This window comes from Apostichopus japonicus, chromosome 4 (genome assembly GCF_037975245.1).
Source record: "Apostichopus japonicus isolate 1M-3 chromosome 4, ASM3797524v1, whole genome shotgun sequence".
NCBI classification, from domain to species: domain Eukaryota; kingdom Metazoa; phylum Echinodermata; class Holothuroidea; order Aspidochirotida; family Stichopodidae; genus Apostichopus; species Apostichopus japonicus.
The window spans coordinates 1,236,612-1,261,696 of NC_092564.1; the positions used below are offsets into that span (position 1 = coordinate 1,236,612).

General features: G+C 38.0%; 2 protein-coding genes across 14 annotated transcripts in view; one reads left to right on the forward strand and one right to left on the reverse strand.

Annotated features, from left to right (window-relative positions):
* Positions 1 to 3,546: 3,546 nt before the first annotated feature.
* LOC139966072 (phosphatidylethanolamine N-methyltransferase-like) lies at positions 3,547 to 19,782 on the forward strand. Of its 7 annotated transcripts, none has more exons than XM_071968734.1 (7): positions 3,547 to 3,680; positions 5,143 to 5,268; positions 5,776 to 5,877; positions 13,779 to 13,894; positions 15,070 to 15,227; positions 16,339 to 16,450; positions 18,294 to 19,782. In XM_071968734.1, the coding sequence occupies exons 2-7, from the start codon at positions 5,212 to 5,214 to the stop codon at positions 18,427 to 18,429; spliced, it is 681 nt and encodes a 226-aa protein (XP_071824835.1). In that variant the 5' UTR covers positions 3,547 to 3,680; positions 5,143 to 5,211; the 3' UTR covers positions 18,430 to 19,782. The 7 variants fall into 7 exon arrangements, with proteins under 7 accessions (XP_071824835.1, XP_071824839.1, XP_071824834.1 ...); XM_071968733.1 differs by having other exon boundaries at positions 3,561 to 3,807; XM_071968735.1 differs by having other exon boundaries at positions 3,561 to 3,748.
* The window catches only part of LOC139966070 (transcription factor 12-like), a 139,419-nt gene continuing 134,105 nt past the window's right edge, over positions 19,772 to 25,085 (reverse strand). For all 7 annotated transcript variants that reach the window (XM_071968730.1, XM_071968731.1, XM_071968729.1 and 4 more), the window contains one exon: positions 19,772 to 24,722. In XM_071968730.1, coding sequence (XP_071824831.1) covers positions 24,412 to 24,722 — 311 coding nt within the window. In that variant the 3' untranslated portion in view covers positions 19,772 to 24,411. The remainder of the gene's footprint in view (positions 24,723 to 25,085) is intronic.

Genomic DNA, 25,085 nt, shown 5'->3' on the forward strand with positions numbered 1-25,085 from the left:
TCCAAACACACCGCCAGTTTCTGCCCTCCAATTAGTTGATAGCTTCCTACACATCTGGTCATCATGCCCCACCTCCTCTCACTATGAAAAGCCAATCAAAGCCCACCAGGAACGAGATTCTCTGGACCAGTTCAAAATTGAGCGGTTAGCGTGTTTAGTGTGGTTTCGAAGCAACTTGTTTCACTATGAACGCGTCGTGCAGTGATGACATATAGAGCGGCGTGTGCATAGGTGTGTGTGGGGCGGGGGGGGGGGGATACATCATTTGAAGTCTAATGTTTCTATTTTTCTGGGAGAGGACCAACAAAACCCCCTACATAGGAGACGGCTTCATTGACCCCAGGGTAGTATACTCCATTATAAAATCATTCATTCGCCTCTGGCTCTAGCATAAAAGTTTAGTCCCCTACCTTAATCAGTCGGAGGAGATTGTGAATTTCTTATTATTTATATCACAACCTTTCGTTCACAACTTCTTATAAAGACTTACATTATAGCTTAAATATGCCACAAAATTCACCATTTGACCTCTACTTTGTAAATAATTTTCTGGAGGGGAGGTGGGGGTGGGGGTGGGGTGGTTGACCCAGACATCCTATTAGGAGACGCCATGGCAGCACCCCTCCTTTAAAACTACTTCGTTCGCATTTGGCCTTCCCTTATACTAGATTCAGGTCGCACTACCTTAAGCATTCGGAGAAAATTTGGATTTTATTGTTATTAATTAGCACAATCCTGCGTTTAGAGATACTAACATGAAAGTAAAATATAAGTATGTCTCAGAATGCACCACTTGACGTTTAAACTTTTATTTTGTTTATCTGACCTGAGTGCAATCCCCCCCCCCCCCTTTATAAAAATCCTACATTCGACTCTGGCCCTTCCACAAAATCATGGTCAGCACACTACCTTCATCAGTCGCGAAAATCTTGAATCTGGCCAGCATTTGAAATCCTGTGAATGCAACTGATTCTGAGATACAGCTTCGTCCAGTTTGTAATTGTCTGAACACTCATCGAATAGAACCGAAGGGGAAGCAAGGCGGAAGGTATTCCAAACGGTAGTGTTGGATCGTGGAGGGGGGGGGGGGTGGCTCCGATACCCTGCTCTCATGGGACCGACATTTATTTCATTACTAGAAGGACGACATTTATAAATAAAGATCACCGTAATTTTAAATGAGTGCAGTCCAATACAGGGGCACAAACACCCGTTTTGTACTGGGGGTGGGGATAAGTCTAAGATGTTAAGATGTTCACGTGAGAGGTGTAGGAGAGGGAGAATCATACCCTTCCAGCAATCTTGGTAAAATCACAAGATGGTGTCATATTTTGCGAAGTTGTTGAAGAATTTCAGACTGTTTAAGTTGCATCACATGCATGCATGTTATATATGTATATGTTATGCGCTATCGACCGATTTGCGCCATCGATCGATAGCGCTGCGCTATCTATGGATCCGTCGTTAGCGCAAGCATCGGTATATCGCGCAGGTATCGATCGATGGCGCAGGCAGATCGACGGATTGTATGTCTATTTTTGATAATGACAATGTTTTTTTCTTAAACTTCAGGATGACGCCAAGTGCTGTTTAAAGGACACATCACCGATTTTTCTAAAAATTGCCCGTTTAATTATTATTTTCTGTGTAAATATTTATGATAAATTCAATAAAATGTTATCAATTGATAGTGATACAATGAGTTCCAATAACTTTGTTGTATCATGGAGATAACCTAAATCCATTGCTTAATCAGGCATATGTATCAGGTTGTATCATATGTCTTCAGGCCTTGGTTCTAAGAAATCTGCTAAATTACTGATATGATTGGGCCAACAGTGACTATCGACCTCATATAGTACTGATATATGGTGACGATATTCGTAAAAATGGAAAAAGAGCCAGCTTTTCGAGAACGCATGCAGGAGACTGTCGACCGCCAAGCTGCTTCAACAAAGAGCCCAGTCATTAGCGCGGAGAAGTACGATGCCATAAAATCTCATCTTCTGCATCCAAGCATCAAGGTGGACTCGCACTTCCGACATTGGGTCAAAACACGGAATTTTCAGATTGTCGACCTCCCTGGCCTCGAGGGAAACTCCAAGTTCCTGCGAGTTGTCAATGCTGAAAACGTGTTCGATGTCGTGAAGGGTATTCACGTAGACAAGGCCTGCAGTTCCCCTTTAAATCTCATCCTACACGACCCACGAACTATCGATTGATAGCGCAGCGCGATCTACCGATGCTTGCGCTAACGACGGATCCATAGATAGCGCAGCGCTATCGATCGATGGCGCAAATCGGTCGATAGCGCATAACATATATACTGTACTGTATACTTGGAAGTTTAGTAATACTCTCGTTGGCCAGTGGGGATGGGGGGGGGGGGTATTGTGGTTATCCACCTTATTTGTTCTGGGAGAGGGGTATGCCCATAAAGGCACTGACGTGGTTGTGCCCCTGGTCCTGTAACCATTTTTTTTCGGTTTATATTTTAGCAAGATCGCTGCTGCTTTAAAAGTACCATTCTAATGTTATATGTTATAACCAATTGTGTGTTAAAGCGATTAATCAATTTTGTTTTCTATCAAAGAATACGCCTTTTCATTGGATGAACCAAAGAAGGCAATCATTGCAGAGAGGAAGGACACATTACTATACTCATACCCGCCAAAATTGCATTTTCTTTCTTCGTGATCGTACGGATTATCGACTATGAGCGTACATACATAAGTCACATTTTGTTTAGTTTTGCGTGATGCCGATTTTATAATTCCATTAATTTAAGGGGGCTTTAGGCGCATAATTTAAAATCTTTCAGTTGTTGTATATCACTCAAAACACTGATATCAGTCCAGTGCGGTTTTTTTGCAATTCTTGTAAAACTAAAACTGACACTTATCAAAGACTGAATTTGCAAGGACCTTACTTTCTCTTCTCGCCGTTTGACCCACAAAACCAAGGGCGTAGGAACCGGGGGGGGGGGGCTGGGGGCGCCAGCCCCCCAGTGAAAAATATGGTGGGGCGGAAGTATCATTCCGCCCCCCCACTTCGCAAGTCAGAAAACCCCTTTTTCATTTCCAAATGAGAAAAAAATCTCATTTGGAGCACCAAATTGCATCTAAGGCCAGGTGAAAATGCAAAATTATTTACAAAATGGAGTGGATGTTGAAGTGTGCTATATTGCACCAAATTGCATCTGAGGCCACCTGGAAAAAAAATTCCCAAAGGGGAGAGGGACACCCCCTCCCCTTAGACCCCTCCCCCAGGCCGGCCATCAGTCTTCAGCCCCCCCCCCCCCACTCAAAAGTACCTTCCTACGCCACTGCACAAAACAGGCACAAAACAAAAGAAAGAAAGCAAAAAAAAAACACAACAATTTTAAGAGTTTTATTATTACAAAATAAAAACAAGAAATAAATAAACAGTTCACAAAATGTACATATGGTTATGTATAGGGCTGCTTTGAACTATGAAGTGTTGTGATCATCCAGGGGCTGTATAGCATTATATCCAGCCGTCATTTCTAGCATAATTGTAGTTGGACATTCTAGTAACTGATCGATATAATTCATCGTCGTTTTCGTGCAACTGTATTCTACCGAAAAATGTTCTATTCAGCTACTAAGGAATAGTGAAATATTTGCATGTATCAAGATTATTGTACTCAGCAATCCAAGGTACAAAAAAATCGTTTGATTTCCTTTATAGAAGAGACGAAAGAACTGATTGACATGGTTTGAAGAATGTACGGTCTTCATTTTTATGTTTTGGCCCAGTTCCACGATTTTTGCATTTAACCCCATGGTACGTAGACTGACCATGGCAAGTTGATATTTAAGTGACTTACGCAGGTTGCTGTAAGGCGTCATGTGCACATGTCTTGTTATGCGATGGCATTTGCTAAGTTGTATTGAAGAAGGCAGAAATCAGTGGTCAGTCAACTAAGTAAAACTGTCTGGGAAGTTTAAAACAATTTGAAAAGAGGACAGAACCTTCTTTTTTTGTGCTAGAATGGGATTCAAAGCAGTGGCTTCATTAGTTAATTCCTGGTACTCCTGGGGTCACTGGTTTTAATCCTTTTCTAAGCTAGCCAAAAAGTTTGGTGCTTTCTATGGATATTTGTTTAACATTGCTGCAAGAAAGATTCCCATTTGGACTCACCTTGCTATTACATTTTTTCTTGATTCCTTTGGAAACCTAGAATTTATTGGCCAATTTATCATTGCTGATGTGATTTTCATGAATTGCATTTAGTTCATTATGTTATGTTTTACACTTACCTTGTTTTTCATTTGATGGTCTTGTTTGGAATTATCATCTGGAATGTCTCAAGTTCAAATAAAATATAGGTTTAATTAGAGAAGGGGCATTTGTTTCCAGGGGAAGGGTTACAGACATGTTTGGTACCCCGATTTAAGCTTTGCAATGTCGAAAAAAAAAACAGCTTGAATTTTACTAACAATATAAGTTAATTATGTGTACCAAATTCTGCTGATTTGATGTTCTGGAAATGATGAAAACTGCGAAGCTTCAGGGAGATTCTCTCCTGTGACCCCCAGTACCATCTTGCACTTACCAACCTTCTGTGCCCACCAAATGTTGCTCTCATTTTGCTGTGCTCCACTTCCAAATGTCTGTAGATTACAATGGTTAAATTATGGACTCGGGATGAGATTTGTTGAATTGAATTGAAGTTGAATTGGAAGGCACCCGTCGTGTAGGTTGTAATCTATAAGCCCTTGCAGGTTTCTCCCACATTTGTGGTTGTTTAAGCGTCGCAAAAATAACTGCTGATGATTATATTATTATTTAAGTCACTATCAAGAAAGTTTTGTCACCTATTTACATATTTATTTATGAAACACAGTAAATTTCAAGCATTAAAATTGTGTGAATCCACCTGTACAATAACATGAGATAGAAATCTGGACATGGTAACTCTACTCTTGAGGATAATAGCTAGTTTTACCTTTAGGGGTCATGTGAAGAAAGTTCTGTGTAAACATACTAAAGTTTATAGTTTTCCTTCTAAATGTACATGTAGCATTTATAAGGTTCCTGTCTTGTATTTTTAAAGCCAAATTGTAAGTGATATATTATGATTATCATGCGCAAATGAACACTCTGCTATATTTTCAGATATAAAGTGATCAGCATCCACATTGGACAACCTGGAACACAAGCAAGAATTTTAATGGTAACATTCTAATGGGCAGACAACTGCGTACATGCTGCGATTTTGGAGAACTACTTGATTTTAGCAAAGTAAGATTTCTGAGAGTAACCCTTTCCCTCTCCTCATCGGTTCTTCCCCCCTCTCCCCAATAGAAAGAAAGAAAAGGGGGGAAAAAGGAAACGAGTAGATATGTTGAGCACATGTTTAATGTCTTTATTCAGCAATAATAATCATTCTTTGGTCAACCGAGAAACCCTCCATTTTTCTTCCTTTAGGTCATCTTAGTGATTTGGTCTTTACTTCAAAAATTTTTTTTTTTCTTTTTCAGGGGTGGTTATTGAAATAAACATGATGTATGTAACATGTTTCTCCTTGTACTTTAGTCTACATAATCCACTCTGATATGTGATAAGTAAACACATGTAGTTTAATGTTTATATAGCTCCATCAGAAAGGTGAAATTCAAGTGATTAGGGTAAAGGAGCAGGACGGGGGGGGGGGGGGGGGGGGGTGTGGGGGGGAAGATCGGAGATTGATTTTACAATCCTACAAATTATCAGTCGGGAAGCGCTAACCTTTATTTCTTTATTCATTAGGCAGAAATACCAGCAGTACTTATGGAGGTGATCTATTTCAATGATTACAATTTCTGGCTGAGTGCCTTTCTAATGGTCTTTAACCCTCTCTTTTGGAATGTGGTAAGGCTTGGCATTCAATGTCATTCAGTATACATATTACAGTAACATGACATGTTATTTCAAGTATTAATTGCTCTATTCCAAAAACTTGACCTGTTAGCTGTGGTATGATATACCAGGAGTGACAAATGTGTCCATTTTTCCCCACTAGTTCTTTTTTTTCTTTTACTGGCTGTAATTCCTCACCAGTAATCCCTCACTAGTAATACCACCTCTGTCCCCCCCCCCCCAAAGAAAAAAACAACACAGAAAACAAAAGAATACATACATTGCAATTTAGAAATAATTACAATTGCTAAATATGATTAAGAAAATATTATTAAGAAAACAATTTTTACTGTAATCATACAGTGTATTTATTTGGAAACCTTGACTATCTTTTAGCATGCAAGCAATAGAAATTAAAATACAAAGAGTGTCAAATCTATCATTTGGCAAGTGTTTAATAACAGTTCTAGATTTCCCTCCAAAACATATTAAGCTGAGTTAGAAAGCAATCAATCTTTCTTTCCAATCCCCCTTTAAATTCACCAGTCAATGGGAAAGTGAAATTGTAATGCTTTTAAAAGAACGACTGAAAATATGGGACAATAGAACTAGACAATGATGAAACTTCAAGTCAACCAAACAACATATCTAAATCAATATGACCAGGGAAGATGTATCGATTAAAAGCTAAAGAACAGAATGAAGAAAAAAGTAAGAAAGTTACCCAGAGATGGCTTTGCTTAAATAATAAATGAGGTACTAGGACCCCCTGAAAGTCCTAAGCTCCCTGAGAATAGTTTGATGTATTGGTCTTACAGCCAACATGATAATATCAATGGTACATGTTAATGGTGCATGTTACTGTCTGTATTGTCTGTGTTGTTGCAGCTATTTGATGAAGCAACTTGAATACATAGATTTGACATAGTAGATGTGTAATATACAAATTACTAATTTGAAATATTTCAAACAATTCTTATCCCTGTCATACACAGTTTAGTCTTCAATGCAAGAGTACTCCTTTCTTTTCATATTTGTGACTTTCCAAACTTTTTTGTGCAATGTGTATCAGCAGCATTATGTCTTACTCCTCTAGCAAACTACATTAATCCAATTAAGCTGTACTTTATGCTGAACAAAAGCTTAAGATGAACACGTTAATCAAAAGCAATGAAATCACATTAAAGACATGAAACATGTCTTAATAAAGGTTTAGAGGTCAAGAGGTACAGGAATATGATATCCGTCTACGGTCTTATCAATTTGTATGAAGCTGCCATTATTAATTCCCATAACTATTTAGCCACATAGAACCAACCTCCCCATCTTGTTATAAAATCAAAACCAGATCTTTCTTGTCTGGGTTGCTAGATCACATTTCATATTTTTCTATTTGTGACATTATTCATACGACTGCCAGTAGTTTCTTAAAATATTTTGTCGCAACATTTGAGAGGTAAATATGATTGAAATTTATGATGATGGACTACTGCATCTTCCTCATTATATTATAGAGGAAGCTTATTTTAAAGTCAGGTCAAATATTTGGAAGCGAGGGATGGGGGAAGGGGGGATTAACAATATCTTTTCCTGTGAAGAGGGAGGTTGGGGCATAGGTACAGACTGTGGACAATGGAAGCTGGCATCACAACTTTGGGATCCAGGGTCCCATAATGTGGTCCCCAGTGGTGGTAAAGTGGGAACCTCATTGCTTTTTGCATCATTCTGGGAACTAAAAATCAATAGAAATTTAGGTAGACAGAAGGCAGGCAGAAATACATTTTTTTTGGGGGGGGGGGACGGGTTTATTTTAATCAGAGTTCATGATATTGTCAAAGAGCTACATTTATAATTGTGTATTTAATATTAAATATTGTTTCATCAGCACTGTACATTAACGTTGAATAGTTATGCATTTATGGATCTACATAAGTACCAAACCTAATGCTAACATCTATAGTGGTTTAGCTAAGGTATTAGTAGCTAATATATGTTCTCATGTTTCCCCCGAGATGAACCTCTACCATGAATTTGTTATAAAAAAAGGACAGTGTGGTGTTGTTGTGTATGGCGCATGGACTCTGTGTAGGAAGTGAGTAGATTTATAAGTATAAGGAAAAGGGAAATATGATTTAAGGAAAAGGGAAATAAGTATAAGGAAAAGGAAAAGGAAATATATAGAAGTATAAGGAAATAAGAGTACTGAATACAGTAGCTACTGCAGAATGAACCACACTGTACACAAGGTGACATAGTACTTAACATTGTCAGATATGAACGTGAAACACTCTTGTAATGATCCAAGGAAAATCTCAATATTAGTATAGTGTACACTCACTACAACATGGATCTATTAAAATTGAACTAAGCAGGAAAAGTAGAGCAGGAATAGATAGGAGACAATGATTTAATATTGCAAGCCCCAAAACGGAGTACAGTGTTTGCCTCTGCAAGTACTAAGAAATATATTGCCATGTATTACAGCACAAGAGAATTTAGTAAATAAGAAAATTGTAGAATTGTAAATAGAGAAAATGGTAGAAAATAAGTAAGAAAAACTGGCAAATATACCTGATAGTCTGGAAAGAACCCATGCAAATGTCAGGATGAATAAATTGTAGTGTGCACTAACGACAAGCGTTCATCTTGTAAGTTGCGCGGTAGCTTTTTCCGTAACTTTTTCTGTTTTCAGTGATGATTTTTCCACTGTTCCATGTTCTTTGTGGGACAACTCATCTGTTGTAATTTCACACGAGCTGGCCCACAAAAACCAGAGAACAAGATGGTGCCAATGGCTGGCCAGTTCTTTTCGTCACAATCTTGAGCAGGTTCTCCAGAAGTAGTGTCACTGACATGGTGTCCTGCTGTTACAACATACCATGTGTAGAATTTTGAGTGAAGGAATGTTGACCAGGCAATTTAACAAGATGAAGAGTTTTAAGTTTGTAATTTTAGAAGTTCTCTCCTCCCTCTGCTTGGATTCTGCCTCTTCCTTCTGCTTCTGGTCCTCTGAGAGAAGTGAAGTGAATGTCTCCTGTTTGGGGACTTTTAAAGCCTAGTAATCAATGCTTAGTATTGACCAGTCTATCATTTCTCCTTCTCTTGGGGAACCTGTTCTGTGCCTTTAATAACATGGACGCTAACAATAAGGTGGGGTAACTATTTACTTCTATTGTAATGAAATGACAATAGGCTTACCTCTATTATCCCAGCTACAGGGGCCCCTGAAAGCCTCCACTAATTCTCCTATGCCTTTCTTTATTAAATACAAGAGGAGAGAGATTGTAAGCAATGAAGGAAAAGAGTAGATGGTATTGATCTTCATCCATTGTTAGGTTGATAAGCTCCTATGATCCTCTTATGGTTGTCAGATGGAGAAGTTACCACGAAGACAATAGACTTACTACCTGGATGATCTGGTAATCTACTTATCTGTGGTCAATAATTACAAGTGCAGCAGTAGCAGCAGCATCATCAGCAGTAACAGAAAGTTTAAATCAAAACATTTTAAATTCAGTTTGAGATAAAAACTATTGAGATGAAAACATCTTCTGAATTAGTTCTTGGCAACGCTCTCAAAACTTTACGAGGAGATGGGATATGGGGGGGGAGGGGGCTGAGGAGAGAGCGTAGAGGGATTGGGGAGGGAGGGTAGTGGGATGGGGAGGGAGGATAGGGGGATGGGGAGGGAGGATAGGGGGATGGAGAGGGAGGATAGGGGGATGGGGGAAAGTGAGTAGGGGGATGGGGGTGGGGTGGTGGTAGTGCCTTATTAATTCCTCACTGTGAACAGGAGAAACTTGTTTCTTTGATAGTTTCTTTAATTAACGTAGTAAGTTCTAATTTAAGCTATATCATTCAATTTTAACTATTTAGTATTCAAAATTGGTTGGAAATATAGTGTTAATCGAAGGCAACACTTCACTTGGAAAAATTCATCACAAGTCATCCATTACCCTTCAGCCTGTCATATTAAATAATGCAAGGAATGTAGGAATGATAGAAAGCACAAGTGCATTTGTTGATTATTTTTGTGACATTTATTTATTAAATTATTGAAAGAGGAAAAATGTTGAGGGACTAATAAAATGTCTCTCTTTGTGTTGCTCATAGTTGAAACAAATCTGATCATTCTTGCTGTTATAATGTCTCGTTATAAGAAAGTAAATTGACAAAAGAAGAAGGAACCCTATAAAGGTGGTATCAGAAATCATTCTGTGTCACTATGGGCAACATCAATTTCACTGAAGTTGTCCCATACCCATTTGTACTGTCCTAATAAACAGACTGCATAACTGTAACAGCTAGGCCTGTGTCACAGTATGCATTTGTGTTGATGAATTAAATTCCATATTAGTGTACTTTGATGCATTAGCTTAGGTAGTTAGTTTAAATAACACCTAAGGAAGTAAAAGCCTCAAACTGAAACTATTCAGTTTTTGTTGATATCATGCACAATTTAATACTACAAAGAATGCTATCACATAAAATCAGTTACTATTTACTTTCAAAAAGCTAGAAGGTAATATGAGATTGAAAAACGGAACTGTTACTTTGAGAAATGCTTGATAGATTTGCCAGAAATTAGAATCCAAAGACAAACAATTGTTTGTCATTTTATTATATCTAGTCAACCTTTGAGGTCTATTAAAGTGTTTTTGCACTATACTCAAGCATAGATAATGTACCTGAAAATACAACTCATTACTTACCTTTGAGGTCTATTAAAGTGTTTTTGCACTATACTCAAGCATAGATAATGTACCTGAAAATACAACTCATTACTTTAGGCCACAAACTTGTTCATAGAAACATTGAAATATGTATTAAATTTCAAAGGTTTGCAAACGATGCAATCAAACATATTACTTCACTTTTCTTGCCAAATTTGCTACATTGGATAAAATGGTTTCAATTAGGTGAGATAGTTAGGTTATTGTAAGCACAAAGATCTCATAGTTTGGGTTGAGGGATATCCCATAATGCAGTGTGAATGTTACAGTCCTTGGTCAAAACTTTGTCAGGTACAAACCAAGTGACCCACAATAACGAATCATTGCAAAATATAGATTAAAAGCAAACTGGCTTTGAGTAATGGTACAATCCTGTGTAACATAACTAAGCAGTCATGAAAAATACTTACTTGTATTTATATTAGCATTCCTCATAGAGAATGTGGACATTTTACCAAAGATGTATAGAACTAAATTATGAAGCTTTGCTATGCATTCTACCTGATTGTATTTGTACGGTCTATCAACACTCTCCTATTATGTGCACTATTTGTCATCAGTTGCCACCATACTGTAGTTGCTACAGTCACAGTTTTCTAAAGATTACCAGCTTACAAGTAGCTAGCCCATGTACTTAAAGAAGTAGTTTGATCCTCTTAACTACATCAAGAACACCCCCTTTAGTTAAGAGTCTTGTAATCTGCCTTCATCCTTACACTACAGATGAATTGACTGGTGTCAATATTAACCACTGATGGTGTCTTTGTTTGCTTGATTAGGACCAAAAATGTTGACAAGATTAGCCTTAAAAGACCTCCAAGTACCAGATGATCAGAAAAGTGCTACTTAGCTCCATCTAAACTAATTGTTGTAAAGAACTTATGAAGGAACTTAAAGGGTTTTCATTTGTAATGATGGGTTAAGTATGTCATGGAAATTATGCCATTAAGCGTTGCAATGTAAAGTTGAAGAAACTCTTCATCAGACCAATTTCCTTTCTCAAGGAAGGAGGGGTAGAAGATGACTATAAGAGGAGAGGGAGGGGGAAGGGGGTAAGGAGGGATAGAAGAGGAGAAGGAGGGATAGAAGAGGACTATAAGAGGAGAGGAAGGGGAGGGGGAGGAGAGGGAGGGTAGCTTAAAAAGAAAGAAGTGAGAGGAAATGGTAGGAAGGGGGCATGCCAAATTTAAGAGGAATAGGGGAAAACAACCTGAACTTTATAGTAAATGCATTTTATTTGGCAATTCATTACATTTCATTTAATGACACTTTTTTTGTTGATTATAACACATCCAAAGAGATGGTGTATAGGTGTAGCACCCTGGCATCTAGCCTGTAAATAGGCTGAATTTTGAGGCTTGATAATAGTATAAGCCCCTACGTAAGATGCAACTAGTACAACAATTGAACTACATAGACAGGTGATTTAGTATGGAGAGGCAGAATTTTAATTCTAGTTTCCACTCAGAAAGCGATAAGTCTTTGAAGTTGTAATAATTGATGGTATTGCCTTCCTTTCACCGTACACATTTGCAGTTTCAAGGTTTTGGTGTTTCACACTTGGCATGAATGAAAAACATGAAATGTTAATTTTGCACTTTGTTCAAGAACTGGAAGACATCTGTTCTGGTGTTGTGATCAACAGACAAAATAACATATAAATGTTTTAAATACAGTGGAGAAAAAATGAGCAATATTTCATGAATTTGTCCTTGTAAGGATCTATTACTTTTCCTTCGATCAAGATAAAAACTCTTCTTCAAGCTGTTTGTGAACTATGGTATGTACTAGGTTAGTTGGTTTGCCCACAAGAACTAGGTTCCCATCAGATGCAAGATTCTCTTGACTTATTCAAAACTGCTGCTTTTCTGTGGTGTTTTTTCTTCCAATTTGTCGTTTTTTCGTGCTCCTTAACATATCAGAAAAAGGGCACAGTGGAGGAGGGGAGGAGTGAGGGCATGAAGGAGGGTAGGGAAAGATCTAATTCAATTCAATAAAGAGACTTTATCAAATAGCAATGTCAGGGTTAGAATATCTGTTTAACCGTAACTCATATAGTCCACCTCTAGTTACAGCTCTCATCTTAGCAGCTATTTGTTCAAGGGAGGTCAAAGTGTTGCATAACTTCTCACAGAGTTGAGTTTAGAGCGTCATTGATTTCCAATACTCAATATGGGTTAGAAGGATTAACAGCCTCGGCCATACAGCACACCTAACTAAAGAGTCCTGGTACAGAAAGTAAGACCATCAATCAATCGTTTGTTTAGAAGGATTACTGGCTCCCAACTCTTCAGCAACTTCATCTCTTTTAGAATGGACCCCTTGATGGATGAAGGATGGATAGTTACCATTCTATATAACTACTTTATCATGTATTTAAATAAAGAAACTATTCTCCAATTGCATCTAACACCACAGCTGGAAAGTGTGTTATCTCCAGGAACATTTGGCCAGTGTACTTTCTATTTCTTGTGGCTTGCAGGGGCTGGGGGGCATAGGATAGGGTCAGATGGCTGCAGGGTTCATCCATGTGAGAATCTTAGTGTTATAAGCCTATAATGCCTTTATGAAGAAGTTTTAAATTGAGCTGAATAAAGGTAGACATTAGATTAACATTATGGACTCTAATTTTCAGATAGCCAATTAAGTTACAGATTCAAATTAAGATTTCCCTTCCTTATATACCCCCTCCCCCCCCCCCTCCCTTCCTCTTCCCACATCAAGAAATGTCCTTTGATGTCGTCATATAATGAAATGTCAAATTAAGATATGCCTTGTTGAAAGATATTTAAAATATATATTTGTCTATAATTACAAACTCCAATATTTGTCCATGTGCTTGAGGAAAAGTGTTCAATCTTTGGGGGGTTGGTTATTTGAAGGAAGGGGGTGGGGTAGCACAACTTGGAACAGCAGTGGGACATGTGACAAGTTATCTCAAGACTTTCCGACACAATGGATCCTCTTTGCATTCCATGCCTTCAAACTGCAGTATTTGAATATTTTTTTCAACAATTTTTGAAGGACAATAACAAAAGTGAGAAAAGGACACTTTTAATTACCAAAAGGGACAATATTTATATTGTGATAAATGGCACTTTTGGCATACTACAATGTCTATGTTGGAAAGGGCTATCAGCTTGAATTAGATTTCTTCCTGTTCTTTTTGTATCTCTGCAGGTAGCAAGACAGGAACATAAGAAGAGATTTCTAACAAATTTGTTTGGTTCGGCCAAGGCAGGCTGTATTTTTTTGGCTATTGCCATAGTTCATCTAATGCTCTTTAGATCTAGAAGGTAAATACAAACCAATAACTTTGTTATATTTTCATCACTGATAATAGCAGCTGGTTACATTGAGAAAGGCAAAAATAGAAGAAAAAAAATCTTCTAGGACATGTAAGTTGCCAATTTACTGATTTTTATTACAAGAAGACTAGTTTATTAAACATGGGCAAATTATATGAAAGTTTCAACCTCAACTGCAGCAGTCTAATCGACATCGTTATGAAACTATTATATCATCATCTGATTGTAATGACAACCTTCTCCCCAGAATTATATATGCATATTCTTCTGAATATAGAAGAACTTTGATTCATTAACTATTAAGCACTCTATAATTATCCAAGTTTAAACTTTCCATGTCTTACATGTATTTATGTTTGTTTGGTTTGTTGCCATGTCCTGCAATGTACTGGTATTTGTTGATAATAGTAACAAACCCTCTTGAACTTAGTTATCACCTAGAACATCTTACAATGCTTTGTGCGTATATACATGTATCTGGTACAATACAATGCATGAGCAAACATCTCTTTTAAAAGCTCTTTCCCATTCAGTGACATAAAACGATACATTAAAATTACATAATCTCCTCCCCCCTCCAACTTATCTCACTTCTTCCCTCCCTTGCACTCCCTTGCACTCCACTACCCTCACCTTTCTCTTCCCTCCACCTTCCCTAATCCCTCCCCCACCCCTCCCCTATCCCATCCTCTCCTCTCACAACTGGCCAGGTAACCCCCCCCCCCACCTTATCTCACTTCTTCTCTCCCTTGCACTCCCTTGCACTCCACTCCCCTCTTTCCTCCACTTCCCCTACCCCTACCCCTCCACTTCACCTACCCCTCCACTTCCCCTACCCTCTCCCCTATCCCCTCTGCCCTCTCCCCTATCCCCTACTGGACCGGACCACAAGAACTGAATCGTCAAGTTTATCTGAATATAACAATTTACCTTTATTATAGTTTGCTAACTCTGCTCCTTTATGAAATGTAGCCATCTAAGATATGAAGAAGCAATTATTAAACTCTTTGCTCTAGTTGCATGGATTGACTAGCATCTGTCACTTATCCTACCTTCTATAGAACTGAGTGAGCTCTTTAATACTTGGTTTAGCCTCACATAGTCAGATCTAATGTTGAAGAGTTTAATTATGTTGTTTAACACACTTTTCTTGTTTTGTATAGGTTCCAGTTAGTTCTTGAGTCACAGCCAGTTTTGTCTGATTGTTTACCCATTGTATCCTCATCTTTTGTTGACTGGCTTGGTTTTGGCCTCATCGCTCTCGGACTTATTCTTGTCATTACCAGCTTCTTTGCTCTTGGCTTCTTTGGTACCTATTTAGGTAAAGCTGATTTTCTCGGAATTTTTCATAAAAGTGAAGACAAATTCGTATATATATTACTGAGAGAACACAGCAGAGAAAGTCTTAGAATGTGAAGTCAGTTGATAGGACTGCACACAAAGTATGAAGCTAGTACTTACTAAAATTCATTACAATGTGACAGTATGGTAAGTCATACTTCAAAATAGTGAATTCTTGTATTAAACCAGCGCATTAAAGAACAGGTTGAAAATTCCAAGCCAATAGTGAAAAGGAGTGATGTTGAAAGTTTCTACGGTGACACCAAGCCTGTATGAAAAGTTAAAAATAATTTGTAGGGGAGGGAGAGGGAGAGGGGAAGGGAGAGAGGGAGTGAGTGTCTCCCTTAAGTGTCCGGGACATAATATTCATTTAGTTGGTATGCTACTTTAGAAATTGTAGAGGTTCATATAAAGTGAAAAGGAGTGATGTTGAAAGTTTCTACGGTGACACCAAGCCTGTATGTAAAGTTAAAAATCATTGGTAGGAAAGGGAGAGGGGGAGAGAGGGAGGACATCTTTCACTCCCTTAAGTGTCTGGGTCATAATATTCATTTAGTTGGTATGCTACTTTAGAAATTGCAGAGGTTCATATAAAGGTGAATAGGCTTATTTGGAAATTACATACAGACCAGCCCGATCAGGTTCAATCAGCCTGATCAGATCAAATCAGCCTGATCAGATTCGATCGGTCTGATCAGATATGATTGGCTTGATAAATAAATGATCATGATTGGAATTCTGGTTCAATATCAAGTCTATGAAGTTCAATATAAAGTCTTTGAAGTTCAGGCCACGTTTACGTAAGAGAACAGAGCAAGTTAGCTGCCAGTGTATGTCATGTCTGAATGTTTTATGTGAGTAAGTCAAAGAAAAGTTTTTAAATTTGATTTGTTTGCTTAAAGGAAAATCCAAAAAAGGCAGGAATTCCCCATGGGGGGGGGGAGGGGATCTGACCTGGATCATTGAGGCTGGGGGAGGGGGTAGGAGGAGGGGAATAATTCATACTTTACCTGGTATTCCCCTTCAAATATTCTGTTGTAGAGAGTGAGATTATTCAATGACTCAGTGTCTTGTCTACTTTCATATTTCAGGAGATTATTTTGGGATCTTGATGGAAGCTAAAGTGACCTGCTTCCCTTTTAATGTGATGGCACACCCAATGTACTACGGATCATTCCTGGAGAACTTTGGCACCGCTATATGGTTAGTGATTAACAGAATATATATTGTTGCAATCAGATGTGAAAACTGAGAAGGATATCACAAATATAAATTATGTACATATCTCAAAGATATTATTTCCTAGAACGGACCTCAGGAATACAAGTCCACCTACTGTACTCTACCATTTGAGTTATCTACCCTTTATTAGCCTCATCTTGCCTGCTTGCTAAACAAGTTAATAACTGTGGGCACCTGTCAGAATCTACTGCACTCTACCCTCTATTAACTAGAATGCCTCATCTTGCCTGCTAAACAATTTAATAACTGAGGACACCTGTCAGAATCTACTGCACTCTACCCACTATTAGCTAGGATGCCTCATCTTGCCTGCTAAACAATTTAATAACTGAGGGCACCTGTCAGAATCTACTGCACTCTACCCACTATTAGCTAGGATGCCTCATCTTGCCTGCTAAACAATTTAATAACTGAGGGCACCTTTCAGAATCTACTGCACTCTACCCACTATTAGCTAGGATGCCTCATCTTGCCTGCTAAACAATTTAATAACTGAGGGCACCTTTTAGAATCTACTGCACTCTACCCACTATTAGCTAGGATGCCTCATCTTGCCTGCTAAACAATTTAATAACTGAGGACACCTGTCAGAATCTACTGCACTCTACCCACTATTAGCTAGGATGCCTCATCTTGCCTGCTAAACAATTTAATAACTGAGGGCACCTGTCAGAATCTACTGCACTCTACCCACTATTAGCTAGGATGCCTCATCTTGCCTGCTAAACAATTTAATAACTGAGGGCACCTGTCAGAATCTACTGCACTCTACCCACTATTAGCTAGGATGCCTCATCTTGCCTGCTAAACAATTTAATAACTGAGGACACCTGTCAGAATCTACTGCACTCTACCCACTATTAGCTAGGATGCCTCATCTTGCCTGCTAAACAATTTAATAACTGAGGGCACCTGTCAGAATCTACTGCACTCTACCCACTATTAGCTAGGATGCCTCATCTTGCCTGCTAAACAATTTAATAACTGAGGGCACCTGTCAGAATCTACTGCACTCTACCCACTATTAGCTAGGATGCCTCATCTTGCCTGCTAAACAATTTAATAACTGAGGGCACCTGTCAGAATCTACTGCACTCTACCCACTATTAGCTAGGATGCCTTATCTTGCCTGCTAAACAATTTAATAACTGTGGGCACCTTTCAGAATCTACTGCACTCTATCCACTATTAGCTAGGATGCCTCATCTTGCCTGCTAAACAATTTAATAACTGAGGGCACCTTTCAGAATCTACTGCACTCTACCCACTATTAGCTAGGATGCCTAATATCTTGCCTGCTAAACAATTTAATAACTGTGGGCACCTTTCAGAATCTACTGCACTCTACCCACTATTAGGCAGTATGCCTCATCTTGCCTGCTAAACAATTTAATAACTGAGGGCACCTTTCAGAATCTACTGCACTCTACCCACTATTAGCTAGGATGCCTAATATCTTGCCTGCTAAACAATTTAATAACTGTGGGCACCTTTCAGAATCTACTGCACTCTACCCACTATTAGGCAGTATGCCTCATCTTGCCTGCTAAACAATTTAATAACTGAGGGCACCTTTCAGAATCTACTGCACTTGCATGCTCTTCAACCAAGGATCTCACTTCATTATCATTCAATACAAAACTGAAAGTTGCAGTTTACAGATTTCAAGCGATATTTGGTATTATAATAGTAACTTATTTTCCTGTGTATTTACTGTATTTATGATGCCACTTGTTCCAATTCTTCATCCATCCAGTGCATTTGTCTGCGGGTTAATTGTGACTTAATATTGATTGCATTTCAGGTACAAAAGTCCTGCTGGTGTTTTGTTGTCATTTCTTCTGCTGTGCACGTATCTCGTAGCAATCAGGTTTGAAGAACCCTTCACCGCAGAGATATATCGACAAAAACAGTTGGAGGACTCCAAAAAATCACGATGAATCGCCCACATAGAGTATCTGGTATGAAAGCTAAATATACTGGGTAGAGAGAGCCAGTTAGGAAAGAAACAGGTTAAGTGAAAAGTATATTTAAATCCAGAGATAAAATATATTAAATCCAGGATTTGATGAGAGGAGAAACAAGAAGGACCAGCTTGAGAGATGGAAGAAACAGAGCAAATAGAAAGTATATTTCAGAGACAATAATTAAGTCAAGCAGACCTAATCCTCTCAATTTGTAGGCGATGAGAAATTGAAAATTTCCTGTGGTATTTTAGTTTTGTTGATTTTTTCATCATGAGTGTTAAGATCCAACTGTATTACTGTCATGTTACAGGTTTATATTCTACAATACCTTTCTTACCTATTCTCAACTATTTTTGGCATAAATGGGAGGGAGAGGGGGAGGGGGGGAGGTTGGGCATTGCTGGAAGGGTAAAGAGACTGGCAGAATGGCAATAAATGATACATTGATTGTGTGGGAATCCAAGACTCACACTAATATGTACTATTACATGACCAACTAATGCTTCCCAGCTGTTTTTATTGATTTACTTTGTCCTGTCTGTAAGCCAGTGAATAGGCGGCAATATGCAACAATTACATGAAGTGAGGGCAGTATTTGTATTTAAAAATCGAATGAAGACAGCACAGGCAAAAGCCAGGAGGTTACAGTTGGTTGGATAGTGATAAGGGGAAATAGAATGTTAAAAGGGTTCACTTTGGTAGATGAACACTAATGAAGGACAGTTTAAGCTGCTGCAGTTGAAGACGGTATGTTTTGATAAAGGGTAATTGTTGGCAGCAACTTTTGTCTCTAATGATTTATTTTAGAATGAAAGTGATTAGTGCAAACTTTTGGAAAGAGAAATCAGGTTTACAATATTTCTGGAATAATTAAAGAAAGGCTAGATTGATCAAGAGTGAAAATTACTGACAATTACTGTTAAGGAAATGTCTCTAATTTGAGATTTCATTGACCTATGTAATCACAGTCATACCCAATGGTAAAGATTGACAGGATTAAATGGATAATGAAACTGTGTGCTTGTTAACATGAGTACAGTTGTATCTGATGATAAAGATTGGCTGTAGTAAATGGATATGAAACTGTGTGCTTGTAAACATGAGTACAGTTATATCCGATAGTAAAGATTGACTGTAGTAAATGGATAATGAAAGTGTGTGGTTGTAAACATGGTTACAGTTGTATCTGATGATAAAGATTGGCTGTAGTAGATGGATATGAAACTGTGTGGATCTAGTATACTTGAGTAATATCTTAAAGCTGATAAGAACCTTGATTGAAACAAACACTGAATGATGACAATAAAATTTGAAATTGTTTCTTTATGTGAAGAATCCTCTTCATCATTTAATTCTTCCTCACCTTTCAACATGCTATTTCTGGTTCATGTTTCATAAAACTGTACATCAAGATGGAAAAAAAAAAAGAAATAAGAAGAGAAATAAAAGGAAGAAAAAGAAGAACCAAGAGACATGAAAGATTGATACAGAGAGAACTTTTTTTTAGAGAAAAACTAGTTGAGAAAATGCCAACCAGATCTCTCTCTCTGTGTTAATAAAGTAGCCTCCTCTCACCAGAGCAGTGTTTTCATGACACCCTGGGTCTAACTAGACGAGTAAAACGTTCCTGCATAAACCTACTACCATCCTGTCAACAGTCTCTGGCTCTAGTCTTTCATAATTTATACACTTTGAGGCAGTAAATAACCTAATTACTTTGAGATAATTTACACACATTTTTTGCAATCGTTTTTTTTTTTTTCCGTTTTCCTTCAACTCATTTGTGACAAGCGATTATAAATTACAAGATAATAATAATAATAATGATTAAAGAAAAGAACAAAAGAGCAATGAGTATTGTTGATGCAACATCAAAAATCAGAACTACTTTAGGAAATATGTTGCACAAAGTATTTTTTTTTCTCAAAGTAAGCTAAGTAAAATCTTGTACAATCAGAAAAATAAATAAAATAAAATGGTTGCTATGATGGCAGGGAGCAAATTTTCAAATCAAATCCTTTGAAATGGCCCTCCCCCCTTCTGTTATAATATCAACCTTTAGATTCTGGTACCTGATGGGTGTGTGTGTGTGTGGGGGGGGGGGTAATCAGTACTTGCCACAAGTTTTCACTTTTACAAAGGAACCATAAAACTAATGAAAATATGAAAAAAGGAGACAAAAACAACAAGAACATTTGACTTAAGGTTCAGTGCAAACTGAAAGTTGTCCTACTTTTAATCAAACAAACAAAGAAATAATTTCTCCAAGACAATCCTATTCTCATGCCACAAAACAAGCTTTCTCCTGGCAAAGATTTGCAAACCTAACAGAAATTATCCATGGATTCTAGAAAAAACTATCCTTCCAATCCACTTTGTCCATGAGCCTAACGAGTGATAGATCCACTCTGATTGGTTCAAAAATATAAAAGCATTAAACGTTGAAATTAACATGATAACTTCACACTTTATGTACCATGCATCGTACTTCAATAGTGATTTGGAAACATTATTAAATTAATCTTTGCATTTTGGAAATGTTTAAACTTAAATCATGTTCACGCCTATAAAAGACAAGTTCAATAAAAGAGTATAATGTTTGAAATTAAAGAGCAAAATTTTCAGCAGTTCATAATGGATTGATGTGGAAGATTATTCACATTTGGCTGAATACAGAGATTATTGACTTAGCCTTAATGATAACCCTCATGAGGTCTGATGAGGGTTGTAAGAGGGAATGCAAGATTGTCCTCCCACCCTCACCACAATGTGTTACATCCTACACTGGCATTAACAAAGTATGGAAGAAATGTAGACAAAGTGATTATCTCTAGCACCTATATATGCTTACGTCCTCAGGTTAAAGGAATAAAAAATAAAAAAAATAGCGAGATCACGCAAATAACAGTGGCAGGTTCCTGAGAAAATAAATTTTGAGGGTATCTAATAACCAAGGCTGGGTTGAAATGCCATTCTCCCTAAAGGAAGGTATAAACATGGCCATCCTCCCCTAAGAGAGGCATAAATGAGGCCATCCTCCTTGAGGGTAAAGATATGCATGACCATCCTTCCTGAGTGGAGGTATAACCATGGCCATCCTCTCTGAGTGGAGGTTTAAACATCCTCTCTAAGTGGAGGTTTAACCATCCTCTCTGAGTAGAGGTCTAACCATGGCCATCATCTCTAAGTGGAGGTTTAGCCATCCTCTCTGAGTAGAGGTCTAACCATGGCCATCCTCTCTGAGTGGAGGTTTAACCATCCTCTCTGAGTAGAGGTCTAACCATGGCCATCCTCTCTGAGTGGAGGTTTAACCATCCTCTCTAAGTGGAGGTTTAACCATCCTCTCTGAGTAGAGGTCTAACCATGGCCATCCTCTCTGAGTGGAGGTTTAACCATCCTCGCTGAGTAGAGGTCTAACCATGGCCATCCTCTCTGAGTGGAGGTTTAACCATCCTCTCTAAGTGGAGGTTTAACCATCCTCTCTGAGTAGAGGTCTAACCATGGCCATCCTCTCTGAGTGGAGGTTTAACCATCCTCTCTGAGTAGAGGTCTAACCATGGCCATCCTCTCTGAGTGGGGGTTTAACCATCCTCTCTGAGTAGAGGTTTAGCCATCCTCTCTGAGTAGAGGTCTAACCATGGCGATCCCCCACAAGGCAGGGATACTGTTTATTACAAGGAGTACATCAACCCACTTGCAAAGGACTAAAACTAAGTATACCTCAGACTGGAAAATGCAAAATTTTATGGATAGATTTAAGAGAGTTCTTCAATGAGGTTATTAATAGAGAGATATGTACACATTAACATTCTACCCTAAAACAAAAAAAACAAAACAAATACTACTTGTTGGTTGGCAAGTTCCTGTACATATAAATAGAGAAAAACAAGCAACAAATGCTAACACAATATTTTTAAGTTAATAAAACCATGTCCTGCACAACAGAAATATTACTGTAACAAACACAGAAATGAGGAAAGGAAGGAATTAAGTTGAGTTTATACACCCATCAAAGACCACTTGAATATCCTAGGAATGATAACATATGAATCACTCATGATAGGCAGCAGCTCAAGGATTTTCAACATGTCTCAGTAGGTATTGGTTTATGATTTAGTTTGCAGGCAGTAAGTTAATCAGAATTTCACTGACCTTCCTTCCAATTTCCATTTCACTTTGTTTATATTCCGATCAAGAATAACATCTTATAACTTCGTATGTAGTATTGATGTTGTACCAATGGTATTCGATGTGGATTTTGAAGATTCACATCAGCATACATTATTACATTGGTAAACAAACAAGCTAATTTATGAATTTTCTACTTTCTACTGTACTTCCAACAATAGTTGTGAGAGCTGATTGATTGTTCAGTAGATAAATACATAACTGTTTTTTTTTGTGTTTTCTCACTTTCATCTGGACTACGAGCTTGGTACATCTGTGTATTTTAATCAGAGAGATGCTTTCTAATGTTCACTGATAATGTTCGTGAGTCGATAAGGTCTAATGAATCAGCATCATATTGGTGTATATACAACCCTTACCAGAACTAGCCCCAAGCTATCATATCAACTGAAACAATGACAACATGGTTAAAACTGGTTACAGTCTTTCCTTACTACAGTATTTTACTTTACCATGATTCTTTCTTTCCTGTATGGTATCTATGGCAACGTTTATTCCTACCCAATGAAATTATTTTGACTTTGCAAGTTTAAATTACTATGCTCAGTCACAATTCCATTTCTACTTTTAACTTCTATTCCTGTCATCTCTTTCATGCTCTATAACCAAGCTGCCTATAATTATGCAAAGTAGTTTTTAAAACCATCATTGCAATGCACCAACTCTTTTTCAATCATACCTCTGTGAATTGTTCTCATTGACTCTCATTATCCTGTGCGATTAAGCACATGAAAATTTATCTTCAAAATTACTGGGGAAAAAAAAACCGAGTCCAGTATGAAAGATATTTTAGCAGTGGATTATGAATTCTTATTATTCAGTCAGAGCAAAGTTTGACCATTGTCTGGCAGTTGTATTGTGAACCTATCTCCGGCAATGAATCTCCTTAATTATTTAATATTTTCTACTTTTAATATTCTAAATTGTTGCCAATCCTTTAACAAGTTTCAAAAGTCAATTAACACTTCCAAACATTTCTCTGTGAAATCTTCCATTTATTTAGCTACTACTGCCTACAGTCAAGCAATAGAAATGTACCATAATGTCCAAATATTTTACAAATAAAAAGATGACCACTCTCTAAGACTGATTAAGGTTTCTTTTGCATTGACAACCAGTATTACAATGTTTAAATACAGAGTAGTACATCGATGCCACATCATTAACACCAACCTACATGGCTAGTTTAGTTAAATAATCTTTATGATGTGGAAAAAATATCCATGGCACACTTTTCTTTGAAACAGTCCTCATTTGAAATAAAGAAAGAAACAAATAAATAGAATAAGGTTCAAAAGGTGCAAATATATTCTGTCAAAATTGACTGCGAGAAGTGGTCACTTCGGAACAATCAGAAGTAAGAAGATTGCAAGCTAACAAAAAAAACAGTTGAGCATTAGGACCGATAAAAAAGGTCTAACCTGGTAAAAGATATACCGCAGAAGAGCAGTGAGATAAGAAATAGCAAATCAAAATTAGTAAATAAATATTTTAAAAATAAAAAGAGAAGGGCCAGATACAGGGCTTCGTGGTTCTTTCTTCTTCATCTGTCTTCTCCATCCTTCCTTCGCTCTTTGATCAAAGAACAGGACATCCTCTTGTTACATCCTCTTTGTTACATCCCTTCACATTTGAAATCTATAAGGGATGACAAACACTGTTCTCTTGCACATATTGTTTGATATGGATCAGGAGCCATTCTCCATGGAAGAAGGCTCACTTAGTAGTTCACATGTAGACGCTCTCCTGTCTCCAGCCGAGTTTTTGTCATTGGACAGCGATTGCGGCATCTGAAGTATCTTCAGGCGTAAGTGGTTCCATCTGTTGACTAGAGGCCTTCATTTCCTCGGAAGTCGGGCCCATGTGCTGCTTACCGTGATCCAGACTTGTCTGGGAAAGAGATGCAGCTGAGAGGGGGGTCTGGCTTGCATCGACAGGCATGCCAGGGTGGTTGGGGCCTAATGGCAGTGTTGTCTGGTGGCCTGTTTGATTCATTGGATCATACATGGGCCGGCCATATGCCATGTGTGGCTGTGAAGGCTGGCCCATTCCACCTGATTGTAATCCTCTGTTACGTCCTGCAAAGAGACAAGAGAAACCATTAAAATCATCAAAATCAAGTTTCCATAATGAGCATTGTAAGTACAGTTAGTACTGGCCAAGTGCGTATTCTTGTTGGGAAGAATCCTGACACATAGTCAGCGAGACAGGTTCCCAGTACATCTGATCTAAAGTCAGACCTCCCAGCACCATATATCATGTTACCACACAGCTCCAGCAGCTTCAAGCAATTCAGACACATTGAATGAACCTGGCGGAGTGATTCTCGTTATTTATGCAACGTTCATGAATAATAAGGTCTACATCTGCTTTATTTTTTGTTTAGTGGCTAAGTTTTGTAAATGTGCAAGTCCCCTCATAGCTTTTACAGTTTCCCAAAT